The sequence below is a fragment of the Petaurus breviceps genome, unplaced genomic scaffold (genome assembly GCF_028583685.1).
Source record: "Petaurus breviceps papuanus isolate PSGF00001 unplaced genomic scaffold, PetGlider_PUasm1.0 90845, whole genome shotgun sequence".
Lineage (NCBI taxonomy): Eukaryota > Metazoa > Chordata > Mammalia > Diprotodontia > Petauridae > Petaurus > Petaurus breviceps.
In genome coordinates, this window is record NW_027187359.1 from 2419428 (window position 1) to 2436762 (window position 17335).

The 17335-nt window shown below is 41.0% G+C and overlaps 2 protein-coding genes and 1 long non-coding RNA gene across 5 annotated transcripts in view; 2 read left to right on the forward strand and 1 right to left on the reverse strand.

The window, feature by feature from the left end:
* The window catches only part of PPIA (peptidylprolyl isomerase A), a 194292-nt gene that overhangs the window by 75742 nt on the left and 101215 nt on the right, over positions 1–17335 (forward strand). The gene's annotated exons all lie outside the window — the stretch shown is intronic.
* Positions 1289–10060, reverse strand: PURB (purine rich element binding protein B). The gene has a single exon (XM_069071891.1). It carries the CDS (start codon positions 10015–10017, stop codon positions 9061–9063), a length of 957 nt encoding a protein of 318 aa, XP_068927992.1. The 5' UTR covers positions 10018–10060; the 3' UTR covers positions 1289–9060.
* The window catches only part of LOC138149058 (uncharacterized), a 41155-nt gene continuing 34372 nt past the window's right edge, over positions 10553–17335 (forward strand). Inside the window, exon 1 of one of the 2 annotated variants that reach the window (XR_011165231.1) lies at positions 10553–10767. This is a non-coding gene — a long non-coding RNA (uncharacterized lncRNA). The remainder of the gene's footprint in view (positions 10768–17335) is intronic. The other variant, XR_011165230.1, reaches the window with a different exon arrangement.

Sequence of the window (17335 nt, forward strand, 5' to 3'; positions counted from 1 at the left end):
TTGGACTTTTTTCTGTCTTAATGTGGTAAGTAGCAGTCTTACCTTGGTGGTATTAGCTTATTTTCCTTCTTCACAATAAGACCTTGTCGAATGTTGCCATCAACTCAAATAATGGGGATTGGGAGAGGGGGTGTTGCAATGATGAAGGGCTTCCCCATATGTCAAATGATCCCAGCTCAGTTAACATCCTTCTTACCCATATTCTGTTATTTAAACTCTTGGGATTCAGGTAGACCCATTATGCACAGGAATCAAAGTGTGACAAAGAGAAAGTACTCCCCATTCCCAAAGTTGAAACTTTTCATGAGAGAAGTTGACCTAGGCAAGCATAAGCAGCAGCTAGAATAATGCCTATAAACTTAAGGGCTGTAAAACACTTAGGTTTGTTTAGTCTCCTGAGAGACCACTGAAAATAGGTGACTACTGAGAAACATAAGATAGGAATTAATGCAAAATAAAGTAGAACCAGAAAAACTATTCACAATAAAACCATGATTGGAAAGGAAAAAATGCAAAAATGCTGTGTAATCATGAACAAGCTTGGACACAAAGAATTGAGGAAATTCACCTCCCTAAATTACAGAAGTGAGCTATGGGGATGAAGTATTACATATACTATCATGCCAGCTGGTTTTACTTAACTATTTCCTTCCTTTTAACAAATTTACAAGAGTATAACTCAAAGGGTAGTGGAGTAGGAAGATTCTGAAATGTGCTGAAAATATGAAAGACATCCATTTTTTTAAAAAAGTGAAAGGATAAGAACCAAATGAGTTTAGAGAATAAAAGATGAGATAATTTGGGAAACATTAAATAGCCTGTTTTTCCCAAGTGACTGGGATATAAGCCTAAATTTGAATTTGCTTTTTCCTTTTGCTTCATCTCTGCTTCCTAAACTTTCATGGGTCTTACAGCAAACAAAAGAAAAAGACTACACCAAAAGATTACCTATCATAAAGGGACAGTGTGGACAGTTGGTTCCAATCTGGATTATATCTTCTATCAAGTCCCACACCCACCCACTTCTAACAATACCAGTCTAAAGTAAGATAACAGCACCCTAGACCATCTCCAGTTGTCCTGATCTATATCTTGCCACTGGACCCAGATGGCTGTGGAGGAGAGAGTAAGGCTGGTGACTTTGCACAGCCCTGCTTCACTTAAAAATTCACTTGCTTGTCATGACATCACCTGATGTCTTAGTCCTTTTGGAGAATGAAGGACAAATTATGGGTACCTGGCCTATCCCAGTGTACTTTCCTTAAATCACAAAGACATCAGCACAAAATTGTCATTCACTTTTCCGCATACTTTATTTGTTACAAACATACAATTTTTAAATATAGACTTGTAAAACTCCGTTTGCAAAAATCTGCTATTGTAAGGAGTGCTCACTAGCATGAATTTTTAAACCTTTTTTTCTGGTTGATTTTGCTAGTTAGCTAGTGGTAAATCCAGGACCTGCCCTTTTACAGAACTGTCTGTAGCTCCTGGCTGTATTCACATTGCTCTTTAAAAGCAGCCCTGCTCGCCTCACAAAGGATAAGAGTCTGAGCTTCACTCTCTTAGGCAGCAAGACCTACAGCCAGCTCTGACTCTGCTTTTGAATTGTTTTCAGGGAGATTTTGAATGGGTGCTGCATTTAATGTATCTGTTTGAATTGAACCATGCAGCTGTGTTTGCTTGTTAAAGTGCATTTCTTTTTTTTTTTAAATAAACAAGAGGAATAATCTTTATTCTTTAACCAAGGTACTTAAAAAATGAACTTTTTGGTCTCTCAGCAGATATTCCCAAATTGATCCTATCACTACAAGGTTAGTGTTCTATATACATTTATAAGGTTGTGGGGGAAATCTTATAAAATTAAAGGTATTGTGTTTCTCATGAAGCAGAAACCAGTTCTGTAATTTCATACATATGAATACACACCTGTTTACAATGCACAAGCATGTGGATATTTACATATGGATCGAAGACATTTAAATTATAAAATCATATTCCTTTTAGTTGCTGCCCATTTAAACACACAAGTACATCCTGATCAAGAAGCTGTCTCCTGCTCCAGCGAACTTTAAATTTGGATTTAGCTCATTCAGATTACTTCTGCAGATTCTGTGTTGGCAGAGCAACAACCCTTGGGTTGGAGTTAAGATGCAATTCTAGGGGAGGAAGCATGTAGTACATTAGCCACTGGCAGATGTGGCTGGCAGTTTTACTAGATTGGGAAAATATGCTATCTGGGAATTACTCAGAACAATTATTTTCTTAAATAACCATGAAAAAGTCATTTCTACATATAGCCCAGGAAGGACAGTAAGAGAACACCCTAAGAAGCATTAACACTAAATGTTATTATTAAAATGCTGGCCATTCCATTGCAAAATAACTTACATTCTATTGCTAACTTAACATTCAGGGCAAGTGACAAGATTTACACCCTGCTTTGACTCAAGAATTCTATTTAGCTTTTCAAGGATAGATCAGATTCCAGGTTCAGCAAGCAACACTTTGTACTTCAAAGGGAACTTTTATCACAAAGGGGTGATAAGTAGCTAGGAGAGAGATGGGTGCTTGATGACCCTTAAGTTAAAAATTAGCCCCTCCCCCATGTCCTACAACACAAAGGTGTTCATATAAATTTTCACCAAAATTCCTCTGGAGGCTAAGTAGATTCTGCCTAAGCTTGTACTAATGAAAGAGAAAGGGAAGAAATACATTACACACACACACACACACACACATCCCTCAGGTTTTTTTTTTTCCCCCTTAGAAATTCTAATGGTAATGCTGTGAGAAATAAAGGCTGTACTTAATTTTCTTGGAAGAGTTATCTGTTTAGCAAAAGGGATGTGCCTGGAGAAAGATTTTTAGAAACCTTTTAAAAAAGGCTTTCTACTTTCACCATTTCATACTAGTAAATGTTAATTAACATTTGGGTGAGGTTCCACTTAAAAGGCAAAATGGACTTTCCATGTCAACAGATGTCAGGAAAAACGGGAAAAATAAAACCGATTATGTAAAAACCTTGTTTTATCTAAAAGCTTCCCCATACTTTTACCAGTCCTACTAGAATCACTAATAGGATAAAATGAACAGATTGAAGTTTCCCCTCCTTTTCCTTCCTCCATCCACCCTCTGGTGGAGGCACTAATGAAGCAGTCAAATAACCAAAAGGCTGGAAGAGAGAAGTAAAGGGCATAGTCTGCCAACAGGAAAATCAGATCCTGAATAACTGAGTTGGTTGAAATAGCGATTTTTTTAAAAAAGAGCAATATAAATAATTTTTTTAGGCTAAGCTATTTTTGGTTTGAAGTTACATAGACTGTGAATAAAGATGACTATAAATACAAGCCTCTTGCCTTTGTTGCCTACTATTTGTGAAATCTACAATAAAGTTAGTACAGGCTTTTAGATAAGGAGCACTGACAATATCTAGGAATTATGTAAAATTCTTCATGTTGCAACCTTAATTTTGAGTTTTGGGAATCAGACTTCATTTTGTGGAAGCTGAGTCATTTAAACCTCTAAGTAATTAAAATTGTGTCTGGTGCCAAAGATTAAGGGAGGTGGGTGTTAATTAACTATAATTTAGCAAAGAACACCACACCCCAAAACACAAGTTTTTAGACAATCCCAAGAACATTCAGGAGTCCAACTTTTGGGTGCTAGGATTTTAGATCTTTTGGTTTTTTTTCCAGTCAAAGTATAAAGCACTTATAATTTGGTATTTTTACCTGTCTGGGGCTAAAAACACCAAACCCAAAACCTTGATACAATTTTTTCTTCTTTAGTCAGGCTTTAAGTTAAGTGTGCTTCACTCCCCCCCCTCTAAAAAATAAAAACCCAACAACTCCACAACTATTTGATGGAAGCATTAACTTATCGGGAAGACAGCTAATTGACTTACAGTACTCTAAAAATCAACCCTGACAACTGATAGTCTCATCTTCTATGGAGCAACAACTTTAATGCTGCTATTGACAGCAAAAAAAGAGTTACCTTAAGGCTCAAGGGAAAGTAACTTATTAAGCTGTGAACACAGTAGTGGTTATTACTGCATTCACTGGAAGCTAGCAGATGCTTTCAAGACCAATACAAACTTTCTAAACATTAGCAAAGATTTCCACTTACATAAAGTCAGAACAGTCATCTTAATAAGCAGAATTAGGGGAGCCTGAGAAGCCACGGTCCACATAAAATAAATAATTATGTATTTACGTGACCAAAAGTGCTTTTTGCCTTTAAGAAAATAGACAAGGGTTAAGATGGAAATATACAATGTGAAAATTTCTTGATACTTTCAAGCCATGTTAGTATCAGACTCCAATAGAAAGTGGGAAAAGAGCAACAAGATGGAGGCTCTGCTGTCTGAACAGGCCAGATACGTGAGCTTTACGGGATTCTAAAGAAAGTAAGTGTTTTGCCAGTAACCAGTGGGATTTTACACCACTATGTTTTAAAACCTGAGATTGGACATCAAAGCAGTCACTTTGATATTCATCAGAACAATTCTGATAGTCTCTAAACACAACAGACAATTTAATGTAATTAATACCTAAATGAACACAAAAACATTTTATTTTTTTCCTAATCAAAAGGAGACCTACCACAAAAATATTAGAGAATTATGACTCCCAGCAAATGAGTCATTTTTACATAGGCAAAAAACAAGTCTTTCCCCCTTCTCACTGATCAAGGCCACACTATTTTCAAATGAATATCTACTGAGAGATTAGTTGTGCATTTGATAAAGTACCATAATCTGGTTAAAAATAAAAATAAAACTTAGTTAAGAATACTTATGTGCATGAGCTATACATACACCAAGCTTCCCCCCAAATTTATTAACTGACACTCTCTGAAGAGCAAGGTAGATGGAAATTAAGTCACTTTTTAATACCTTGTGTAGATCATTCTACATCTTTGTAACATTGGGGAAAAGTCACATTTAACAAGTCATCTTCAGCTATTACAATGCCTGAAGTGTGCAGTCATTAACAGACCACTCAATATGAGGGCATTATTGTAACCAGCCTTTTTTGCCCATTACCCTGCACATTTTCAAATAAAAAACAGGATAAATGTTTGTAGTTTGGTTTTTGGGAGAAAAATGAAGCCCGGAATCTCTTAAAAAGACCTGTAATTTGCTGCAAAGTGATCCAAAGGTAACAAACAAAGCAGGAGGTTTTAAAGACTGCTTGAATCCACAGACCCTCAGAATCATTCTGTATTAATTATAAAAATTGAATTGACAAGTAGCTATGTGTATAGTACAGCTACAGTCATTTATGCCACCTACATGCCTCAAATATTTACACAGGGTGTCTGGTTTTTGGTTTGGTTTTTTTTTTTTTTGGTGCCATACAGACTTACTTTTTTTGTACAGCAGATGCACTGACATGTTTGCAGACTGGAACTGTCATTCCATTGGCTGAAGATGAATAAGGACAATAGAAATCAGGAATATAAGGACATATTTACAGATACTTGTTCTTTTGCTAATATTTTGTTTCTAATTTTTGTAAGTTGTAGGAACTCTGCAGTGAAAACAAGCTGAGAAAACAGTAGTATGAGGAACAAACCTTTCACAAATCATTTGAAAACTCAGCTGTAGGGCTTGTGTGGCATAGGATTGGGTATTCTAAGTGTGTGAATGAGATGATGGATGAAGTAAAAAATATCACTGTTCTTAGCAGTGGTAAAAAAACAAAGCAACCAGGTTTGTTTCCCACACTGTAGTTTGTACAATGCTGTTTTTTTCCCAACTAGATTTAACAAAGACCACAGATTTCAAAAAGCTAATATTTATGAATGATCTTTTGAAGCACCTCAGTTATACAGCCACATGTAACAGCAAAAAATTTTCAAAAGTGTTGTCCCTATATTCTGCAGATTTCTATTGTCCCTGGGGACAGGAATGACAATCAGTGGACAATTAACCCATACCCTTCTGTAGTTAGAATGGATCCCAATCTTCCTGCAGTAGGAAGAAAGGCCATGAACCACCCCCTTTGGGGAAAATCAAATCCTCAAGATTGGTTAAGACTTAAAAACCTACCATGGTGACATTTAACTAGTCTTATCCAGGCAGGTCAGAATTTTAATATAAATTACTTCTTCCAACACATAGCTTATGCATTCTTTGCTCCTATTTTTGGAGGATTCTCAAATTGATTACTAAAGATTTTTTGCACGATACATCACTGTTATATGGTCTAATGACTAAGAGAAAATTTCTCTGGTTACCAAAGCTGATGCCGTATATGGTAGTGTTCTTGGCATACACTCTATATATGCCTCTGTCCACTTCCACATACTTCCTATGCAGCTAATTATAGCTTAATAGCCACGGGTAAAGGATTGTGAAGACCCTGTCAATTCTACAGAGTAGAAAGGCAAGGCTAGTTACTGCAATTCAGCCAAAAAAAAACAAAACAAAAAAACCCCTTGAAAAGGAGAGGTACTGCACCTTTGCAAAATCGAATTGGCTCACAGCAGCTGAGCAACACGATCACCACTGAAGCAACAAAACAAGTTGGTCTATACAGGAATTGTAAATGGTTTTAAAATGAAAAAGTTACAGCAATATACACTAATGGCTGCAACCTTAATTTTCATTGCTGCCTCAAATTTTTGAAATTATTTAAAGCAGTTTTCTGCAACCCTAAAGCTGTTCTATTCAAACATTATTTTGGGACTTGTTCTCCGAAGCAAAGAACTGAACACACTCAAACAAAATACAAAGGTAAATACAGCAGGACATTATTGAAAACAGCTGCCTTGTAGTACAAAATACAGTACAAGAATACGGATGTAATTAAAACATCAAAAAAATACTATTGCTCCCATACAATTTAGGAAACATTCTTTGCAACGGAGAAAAATTAAAAACAAAAACTGTTTTTTAAAAAGTCTGTTTAAAAAGTCTATTGTGGATGATGGGAGAAGAGAATTTGTTTTAAAAGGGCTTAAGTACACGTTTGTGGCTCTTGTACTTCTAACCTTCGATTATCAATATCATAGATAATCTAATTCCTATAAACAGCCAAATTTTTATGTATATCTTCTCTCTCCCTCTCAGCCACAAATACATAAGAATGATCTTTTGTATATTCCTTGTTTTCCAATAAATACAAAACAAAAAGATAGTATAGATTGAGTAATACCAAAACAAGGTAATAAAAAGGGTATGCAATAAATTAAAAAGGCAGCTCAAATAAAGGGCAGGCATGCAGTTAAAAAATACTAAGAAGATTGTGGAGGTGGGGTTACCTGCCTCCTGTGTGAGAAGGTGTTTGCACAAGTAATACCTGAAAACTTTGGAATGAACAGTTTAGATCCCATTCAGTTCAAAGTTACCTAGGATACATTAACATTTCTAGAAATACCTTTTTTGAAGGGGGATAGGATTGACTTGATTAGTTAAAAACCATTTATAGAGAGAATCCATTTAAAATATAGAAGAGGTGATCCTTGAAAACCCCAACTTTTATTCTTGAAAGACAGCTAAGACGAACCGGCAGAAGCCAGTTTATGTTGAAATTTCAAGATGGTATAAAAAAGCTTCCAGGGTATAGTCAGCTTATTCATTTTCACTTTAGCTCCTTTTAGTGATGGATTTCAGCTTCCATAGGGCCTGCTGCTCTGAATCATCCATCCATCATGTGCCAACTTTGATTGTGAGGTACTGATAAAAATGGATCAAGTTCTCCTTTAAAAATTCTTGTAAAAGAGTAACTGATGCTGGAAATTCTGGACCTGAGGATGTTATCATTTGAACAAGTCCATAGATTAAACTGAAGGTAAATGGAGGCTTCAGTTTTGTTAATTTCCAACTTTTGTATGGATGTCAAGTCATTCTTTCAAAGCTCAGGCATGTAGCCACATGTTTCCTTTTGCTGATATCATGCAAGTTATGGTTTAAAATCCAGTCAGCCATTGGATAGAATTGCTGAATGATAGATTCTACTATTCACAGGCTTATGCTTTTTGGAGCCGTAAGAGAGCTGGCTCTCATTTCTTCATACCTAAGCCATTTCTTTATAATAACCTCCATATTTGGAGAGAAGGGGAAGAACTTTAGTGAGTAGCAACCAATCCACTCAAACAGTTTTCCTTGTGCTTTATGCCTGATTTCTTCTTATGCAACCCCCCACCCCAATACAAAAATGTCCATTAAAATCTTCAGAAACCTTGCCAACTTTAAAACTATTTTAGAAATGGATTCCAGTTCAAACACTGATATCCCCATCAGTTTGCTGGGGGGGGGGGGCAGGGAGGAAATTCTGCAAAGAAAAAGACAATAGACATTGGTCCAGGTTTCCTCCAAAACCTTATTTTAAAATCCAAATTTGTTTCCATATTCCCCCAAGAGCTTTTGAATTTTCATTTCTGCCCAGTGAGTCCATGATTAGTATGTATTTTAAAATTTGCATTTCCTTTTATGCACCTTCCGAAATGGTTAACTTGCAACAGCCTCTCTCCCTTATCTTCCTGGACTTAGCAAAGATTTAGACACCAAGATGCTGGTTTCAAAGAAGATGAAGGAATTCAGCATTTAACCAAAGGGGCCAATGGGAAGATTTGTAGAACCAATTTAAGCAATCCAGGAACAACACAACTCAAAATCAAATATCCTTGGGTGGGTGCTCTGGGCAATTCAAACGTGTTTCTATCTCCAGGTCAAAGGTGAGTGAGGATGTAATCTTGGATGAGGTTCAGATGATTCTGGCGGGCGGAAGGTGGGGAAGGGATGTTTGAGGCTATTTCTCTCAGGTGAAGAGGCACTTTTCTCTTCACCTCTCAGGTCAGTGTCATCTCCTTTGAACTTGCCGCTCTTTTTCTAGTTGTCCGCGAGTTTCCTGGTGGTTATTTCTTTAATTAGCATTGCTTGTTATTTTCTTGTTGGTTTGTTTCTCTAGGGGCCTCCCCCTTCCCTGGCCCCAGCTACAAGGGGTGAGTAGGAAGGGGAGCATTCCGGTGGGGAGGGGGGACTTCTGGGAGGGGGCTTACGGTTTGGAGCAGGGTCGGGGTACTGGGGTTGGGGAGGCTGCCCCAGCTTCAGTCATCATCCACATCCTCGCCCTCGGACTCGTCCCCGGCGCCGCCCCGGCGCTCGTACAGCTTGTCTCGCTGCCTCTCCTGGATCTCCTTCATCTCGTCAGCATAGCGGCAGAAGGCGCCCCCGAACTTGCCCCACGCCTTGAAGGGCACGGTGATGGCGTTGCGGTAGGACGGCTTCACCTCGCTTACCCGGAGGAACACGCCGTACTTGTTGCAGCCCACGTCGAAGAAGAAGCGCTTGGAGTCCACCGTGATGGACGTGCCCTCGGGCAGCTCCCCGTAGCCCGGGCCGCCGCCCAGCTCGTCGTCGTCGCCGCCGTAGTCGTCAATGAGCTTGGCGAGCGCGTCTCGGAACTCGATGAGGCCCTGTGCGGGCAGCGCGATAGTCTGACCGCTCGGCAGGCCGCCCCCGGGCCCGGGCCCGCCTCCGCCGCCGAAGCCGCCGCCCGCGCCAGGCCCGCGGTTAATGGTCTGGCGGATGCGCAGGAAGCGGCCGCGCTGGTTCTCCTTGAGGTCCAGGTAGTACTTGCGGTTCTCTCGCACGAGGAACTCGCTCTTGAGCGCCCGCCGGGGCCCGCCGCCGTCCTCGGCACCCGCCGCCGCCGCTGCCGCCGCGATCTGCTCGGGGCTGCTGGGCCCCAGCTGCGCGTAGTGCTCTATGAAGTCGCCCAGGTAGTCTCGGAACTCGGCGGCCACGGCCATGGAAAGCGTGAGGCGACTCTTGGAGCCGCCCGCTCCCACCTCGGCGATCTTCAGGAAGCGGCCCTTGGCGTTCTGCTTTACGTCCAAGTAGAAGCGCTTGTTCTGGATGTCCAGCCGCTTCGAGGCCAGCTCCTGGGTCTCCTGCTCGCCGCCCCCGCGGGACAGGGGCTGGAAGCCGCCGCCACCCCCGCCGCCCCCGCCGCTGCCGCTCCCGCTGCCCCCTCGCTCACTACCGCTGTCGCCATCCGCCATCTTCTCTCCCTCCGCCGCCGCCGCCGCCGTCTCAGCCGCCGCCGCTGCCGGGCCCCACTGCTCTCGCGCCGCCACCGCCGCCCGCCGCGCTCGCACGCGCCCCCCTCCCTCCGCCCCTGCGGCTCGCGCTCCGGTCCCCCCCCCCCCAGCCCCCCTCCCACCCCCCCCCCCCCCCTCCCCGCCCCCCCAACCCGCCCCAACTTCCGCAGCCAAGCGGCTGTTTCCGGCGCGCGGACGAGCCGGAGCGCGCATCCGAGTGCGCGCGTCTGAAGTTCCCTTTCCTTCTATCTTCCTCTCCACCCCGCCCTTTTCAGCTTCCTCGTACTTAGACTGGCCTACGTACACACGCCACCGCCCTCGCGACAGGGAAACGCAGAGACCTGTTGCGCTCCACGTCGAGCCCGTTTGACGCCGTGGGATGACGTCACTCATCGAGGGCGCGCTACCCCGAGTGGGGGGCGGGGGAGGTGGTCCTCGGGTTCAGCTGAGGACAAGAGCGAGGGGGGAAAAAAAAAAGCGAAGACTGCAGTGTGGGGCGAGGGAGCGAGGAGGAGGGGCAGAGGGGCGGAAGGGCGGGGTGGCGCAGGAGCGCTGCAGGCTCCCACTCCAGCTCCCGCCGCCGCCTAGCCGCGGCAGCCGAAGGTTCCTCGGACGTGCGGCCGACGGCGGGCACCCCTGAGAGCTGATCCTGCCCAGGGAAGGTCTGAGGGCCAGGTGGCTAGGCTTGTGCGGTCTGGAGTTAGGACCGGGGTGTGTGTGTGGGGGGGTGTCCATTCCGTCCTGATACTTCTGTGAGAGCTTCCTGAGATCTGGAGCCGGGCCCTTTCTGCTCTAAAGCCTCTGGTTCCGAAGGTATCCAAGCGGGCTTTAGCAGAAGCCTGCCTTGAGCCTCTCTGTAGCTTCGTTCGGCCCCGCGTGGAGCTGAGTCCTTTGGGAAGGCTTTCCTGATCCTCAGCTCCCGTGGATTCAGTTGTCCTCTCCACGCAGATGATTTCCATAGCCAGCTAGCTAGCGCTTCTGTAGTGCACTTTGCACATACATTGTCTCATTTTATCCTCACAGCAACCCTGGGAGGTAGGTGCTATTATTACCTTAATTTTATGGAAGAAGAAACATGCAGACGGAGGTTGAATAACTTGTCCAGTGTCACACAGCTAGTGTATGTGAGTCAAATTTGAACTCAAGTCTTCCCTAGTCCAGCCCTTGCCCTCTTATCCAATGTACAGGCTAGTCAGCCTAGTAGTGATACAGGTCGGAAAGAGCTTTGCATCTAGAGCCCTGGAAATAAATTCAAATCTTGCTTGTGCCAGCTACTAACTGTAGCTTCTGTGACATTGTACCAGCCATTTTCCTCTCTGGACCTCAGTTTCTTCATCTGTAAAAATGAAGGGTTGCATCAGATGAACTCTTAAGGTCTCTTTTTAATACTAAATCTATGAGCCTGTGAACTTATTCTGTCTGTTAAATGTCAAGGCCACCTCACCATCTCAAACTTGTTTCCCAAGTGTACCCTTAAAATATGGGAAGATTTGTGCATACTGATGAAGAGTGAAGGGGGCAAGAAGCAGTATATTACAGAATACTGTAAATAACTTTTGAAAGAAATTTTATCAGTGAAATAACCAACCATGATTCATACTCATATAGTAGGGTTTTTTTGTTTGTTTGTTTTTGTTTTTTGGAGGGGTAGGGAAGGGCAATTGGGGTTGTGACTTGCCCAAGGTCTGATGGCTGTGTCTGAGACCAGACAATTTCAATATAATTGGTTTATTTTGTAATTCTTTGTATTTTATTCTTTTGAAAATATCCTGCAAAGGATTCCTGACACAAAAAAGGTTAAGAATCCCTGTAGTAGGGACTTACTGGGGCAATTAGAAATTTTCCTTTTCAGTTCAGTTTTATCTAGAGTCTGGAAATATGTACATGAACATAATACCTTATGTTGTATGTGTTATTTGTTTAGAGCTTTCACATGTTATTTAATCCTTCTAACAACCCTATGAAGTAGGTAAAGCAGACATTTTTATTCTCATTTTTCAAATGGAGAAACAGAAATTTAAAGTCATTTGGTGTTATGAATTCAGTGCTGAATTTAGTATCAGGAAGATCTGGGTTCAAATTCTAAAAAGTCCCTTAACCCCTTAGTTCTTCCCTCACCTATAAAATGAGAGGGCTAGACTTGACCTTGAAGGTCCCCTCCAGACCTAAATCCTATGATCTTTAAGGTCTTGTAATTAGGAAATAATAGAGCTGAGAGAAGGACCTACTAGATCTTCTCACTCCTCCTTGGTACCTGGGGCAGTAGGGAGTTCCCTCCACAGAGGAGGAAAGACCAGTGTGGAGCACCAGAGAGGAAATTAAGGGGATTAGGTCAGCACATGGTTTATTGTAAGAATTGAGTGAACTGCACTAACTCCATCTTGTGACTCAATTCTGGATGTAGCTCATTATTCTTTCTATTCAATTACAAGTCTAGTGCAATGTCTGTCACCAGAAAACTTTATTCAATTGTGGTAATTGAGAGAAAACCTTATTGCATTGTTTGAACCTAGCCCTGTGGGACTGGGAAAGTGGACCACCCTTACCTGCTGTTTAGAGACCCTTAACTAAGGATTTAGGTTATGCTCACCAGAATCCCAGTCAGATGCAAAGAGTTTTCTCAGAATTGTACACTTATGCACTCATGTCTTAGCCGAAAACTGGCCCTGTACTGTTCACTCAGTTATTGTTTCCTTGCTCCTTTGATTGTTCATAAGCATGGAGGATAAGAGGTCAGAGAACACCTCCTTTTCTGATTTCAGGGAATTTTACCTATTAACTCTGTCTCAACTTGGAAAGTCCCTAATCTTTAATCCAATTAGATATCAGATTACCTAATGTCCTTTTCTATTAATTGGTTTCATTTGATTAATTATTTTTAATGTATAAAAATCTGTTTCCCCTCTGTATTTGGGGTCTAACCTTAAGCTGAGGAAGGGGCTTGGTCCCAATTTGTTAGATCATTGGCATGCATTGCTTAATAAATTGATGTACTTGGAAGATTGAATCTTTGTTTCTTCAATTATCTTTCACCTGCCAAAACGGAGGTTTTTTTGTGTTTTTTTTTTTCTTGTTAACAAGAAGAAAAAAAGGAAAATGTTTACAGGATCTGCTTCTTTCCTCTCATTTACAAGCCCTGTTATGGATTATCCACTCCTACATCCACAGCCTTAGTTATGGTGTGGAAGTAGGGAAAGAGAATTGAGGAAAGGAAGATGGAGGCCATTTTGGGGAGATGTAATAAGGTCTGGAAATGGTAAGAAGGGTTCCATGAAGGGAACATTTTTTAAATCAGATCACAAGAGGAGAAAAATGGGTTAAAAAACATAGCAAGTGACAAAGGGTACAAATTTATTTCTGGCCTGATAGAAAAGAGTAGATGAACTCTGACATAGGAACCAAGGACTGACCACCATCACTATCACGCACCTAACACCTCCTGAAGTATTTTCAAGGCCTGTTATATCACCTATTGAAGAGAAGAAATAGTGCTGTTGCCACAGTTTTCTAATCACTACCTAGGATCTGGGAGGGAAGAACAAAGGCCCTATCACATTGATAGGGATCAGACTTCAAAGTCTGGGAGCTTTGTTCAGTACTATCCCCTCCATTAAGTGCTGAATCAGGCCCCTATTTAGAAATCAGAAAAATTACACCTTAAATCTGTGGCATAAGATTTAAATTCATTGGTCATAAATGCTACTTGGAGTATCTCACCTCCCAGTATAATTCTTTTGAAGGGTACAACACATATGTATTTGGACGTTTTGGAATATTTATACATTTCTAAAATATATGGTTCAGTTGATAAATGCCATATAAAGGAGAGAGAGTTGTGGACTGTTCTTAGGGAAAGTTTCATGGAGAAGATAGAACTTGAACTGGGCTTAAGGATAAATGTGAAGCTGTGTTCTCAAAGGAATAAGGCATTGATTCTTTCTTCCTTAGAGGCATTGAAAAGCATTATTTCCTCATCAAATGAGGTGTTACCCCAGAAAGGTTGAGTTGCATGTTCCTATTCATATGCTATATTGGGTTCAGTCAGAGCTGTGAATTCATGCTCACTCTGCATACTAACTCCCAACTCAGATGCTGCTTTCTTATCACTATTGGACCCAGACAGCCACATGCAAAATCCCCATTGTTCCTCTCTTTGACCCTGGGAGGAGGGTAAGTAAGACTTTTCCTGGATTTCCTGAGACATATTGAATAGGTCTCAGGCAATTTGGGTGAGACTCTCAGTTTCTTAGGAGTTTCTATTCTGAGGAGTATGGAATCTGCAAAACCAGATTTATTTCCCTTTGCTTTTCTCCTCTCCAATTTCTGCCTTCTCAGATTCTGTAGTTCCTCAAAAAAAGCTTGGAAGAGAAGAAAATGTGGCTGTTGGACTTAATATGAAGGTCCTAAAGTGAGGCAGGATTTCTTCTTTTTTCTGAAATATATCTGGATTCATGGGGCGGTCTTATTTTTAATTATTATATTCCTCATGACAGAACTATATTTTAATCCCTGTGTTCTGCTTTTAAAAAATTTAACGTTATATAATTTTATATATATATATATATATATCTTTTCATATATCAACATTGTTTTTATGCTGTTTTAAAATAATTTTTATTGATATCTTTAATTTTTACATTGTTCCCACTTCCCCCCCTTATATTTTTCTGGCCCCTCCCAGAGAGCCATCCCATATAAAAAAGACTTTTTTTTCCTTTGCTTTTTGGAGGGCAATTGGGGTTAAGTGACTTGCCCAAAGTCACAGGGCTAGTAATTGTGTCAAGTGTATGAGGCCAGATTTGAACTCAGGTCCTCCTGACTCCAGGGCCGATGCTCTATTCACTGTGCCACCTAGCCACCCCCAAAGACTTTTTTTTAAAGGAAAGGAGAAAAAAATATCAGCAAAACCAATCAATACATACATTTTTTAAAAAATCCTATAGTATATGAAATGTTCTGTACCCATGCACTCTCACTTCAACAAAGGAATCAAGGGAAGTATCTTCTCTTTTCTTGGCTTTAGTTACTTCACTTTGTATTAGTTCATATCTTTATATGTTTCTCTTCATGCATCATATTTGTTGTTTTTTTATAGCACAATAATATTCCCTTACATTCATTTAACACAATTTGTTTGGCCATTCCCTAATTGGTAGGCAGCTACTGTTTCCAGTTCTTTGTTACCATAAAAGTGTTGCTATATGTATTTTTTGGTTTTTATGGGGCCTTTCTTCTTTTTTTTTTTTTTTTTTTGCCTTTTGGACGGCAATTGGGGTTAAGTAACTTGCCCAAGGCTACATAGCTAGTTTTTTTTGTGTGAGTGTTAAGTGTCTGAGGCCAGAACCAAACTCGGGACCTCCCTGGGTCAGGGGCCAGCGCTTTATTCACTGCGCCACCTAGCCGCCCCTTGGGGCCTTTCTTCTTATTGATAACTTCCTTGGGTATATCCCTAACAGTAGAATCTCTGGGTCAAATGTTGGTCAACTTTAATCACTACAGAATATTCCATCTTATTATCATAGTTTGTTTAGCTATCCCTCAGTTTGGGAAATTTGGGTTGCTGGTGATTTTTTGGCTATTATAGTGTTTCTGTGAACAACGTGGTGCTGCAGAAAGAACTATGGACTGGGAGTCAGAGGACCTTGATTTGAATCCTAGATCTGCCACCTACTGTCTGGTAAATCTGGACAAAACATTTAACCTTTCTGGACCTCAGTTTCCTTATGTGCAGAATTATTGGAATAGATGGCCTCTGGGGTGTCTTCCAGATCTAAATCTATAACTCCATTATTGTAGAACTGCACTTCTTAAACTGTGGGTTTCACTGAAGGGGTCTTGAGTGGGAAGAGTTTAAGAAGCCCTGTTCTAGAGAACCAATGATGAAAATGTACTGCCACCTCTTGACAGAGGTGATGGTCTGAAGATGCAAAATAAGACATTTTCAGAGGTGGCTAATTTGTGGAATTATTTTATTGGACTATCCATATTTGTTTTGCACCAAGCATATTTGTTTTTAAATAAAACAAAGGTTTTGCTTTACTTTTTTTGAAATCTGGAGTGGAAGGAAAAAAGTTAGCAATAGTAATGTTCAAAGAAAAAAAGAAAAGGTCATTGAACTAATTATTTTAAATGAACAAAAGCAAACAGGTAATTCAGAAAGAAACAAATGGGTGGGAAAGCTTTGAAAATATCCTATTGAATTTATTATGTGCATAGAAGGAAAAGTCACTTGTATGTAATACAAATTTTTGGTTCATTTGTGACTCATTCTCTGTTATATTTTTCTATATAGAAATACTTGTTTTATTTGGTATTTAAGTTCAGAATAAAGAATTAAACTGAAGGAAAAAACCCAAGTGGACCCCTAAATCCAACACTTCTCTGCACTCCCCTATTTCTGTTGTATGCACCATCATCTTTCTGGTCACCTAGTTTTTCCACCTCAGTTATGCTTCCCTTTTCATTCTCTTCACCTCATATTCAGTCAGTTGTCAAGTTTTGCTGATTCTGCCACCACATTTCTTGAATCCACCCACTTATCTCCACTGTGATGGAGCCATCGACCTAGTTTAGGCCCTTATTACCTCTCCACTGGACTATTACCATAACCTCCTAATTGGACTCCCAACTTTCAGTCTCTCCTCTCTCTAATCAGTTATTCAAGTAGGTCTGCAAGTAATCTTCCCAAAGCACAAATATGATTGTCATTCTCTTGCTCTAAAAATTTTAATTTTTACCCATTTCCTCTAGGATAAAATAGAAACACCTCAGCTTTGTTTTTTTAAATCCAATCACAATCTGGCTCTATGTTCCAGGCTTATATTTTATTCCCCACAACACATTCTATTTTCTATAAATGGTGTTATTTGTTGCTCCCAAAATTCAGTATTTCATCTTCCCATCTCCACACCTTTGCTCTGGCAGTCCCTCAGGCCTAATATGTACTCATTTCTCCCCTTGTCATGTCCAACTCTTTGGGATCCCATTTGGGGTTCTTGACAAAGATACTGGAATGGTTTGCTCTTTCCTTCTCCAGCTCATTTACAGATGAGGAAACTGAGGCAGACAGGGTTAAATGACTTGCCCAGGGTCACCCAGCTAGTGTCTGAGGCTGGGTTTGAACCCAGGAAGATGAGTCTTCCTGACTCCTGGTCTGGCATTCTGTGCACTATGGCACCGCGTAGTTGCCCCTCATCTCTTAGAATCCCTCACTTCTTTTGAGGCTCAGTTAGTGTGACCTCCTATGGGAAATTTTGCCTGATCCTCTTAGTTGTTATTA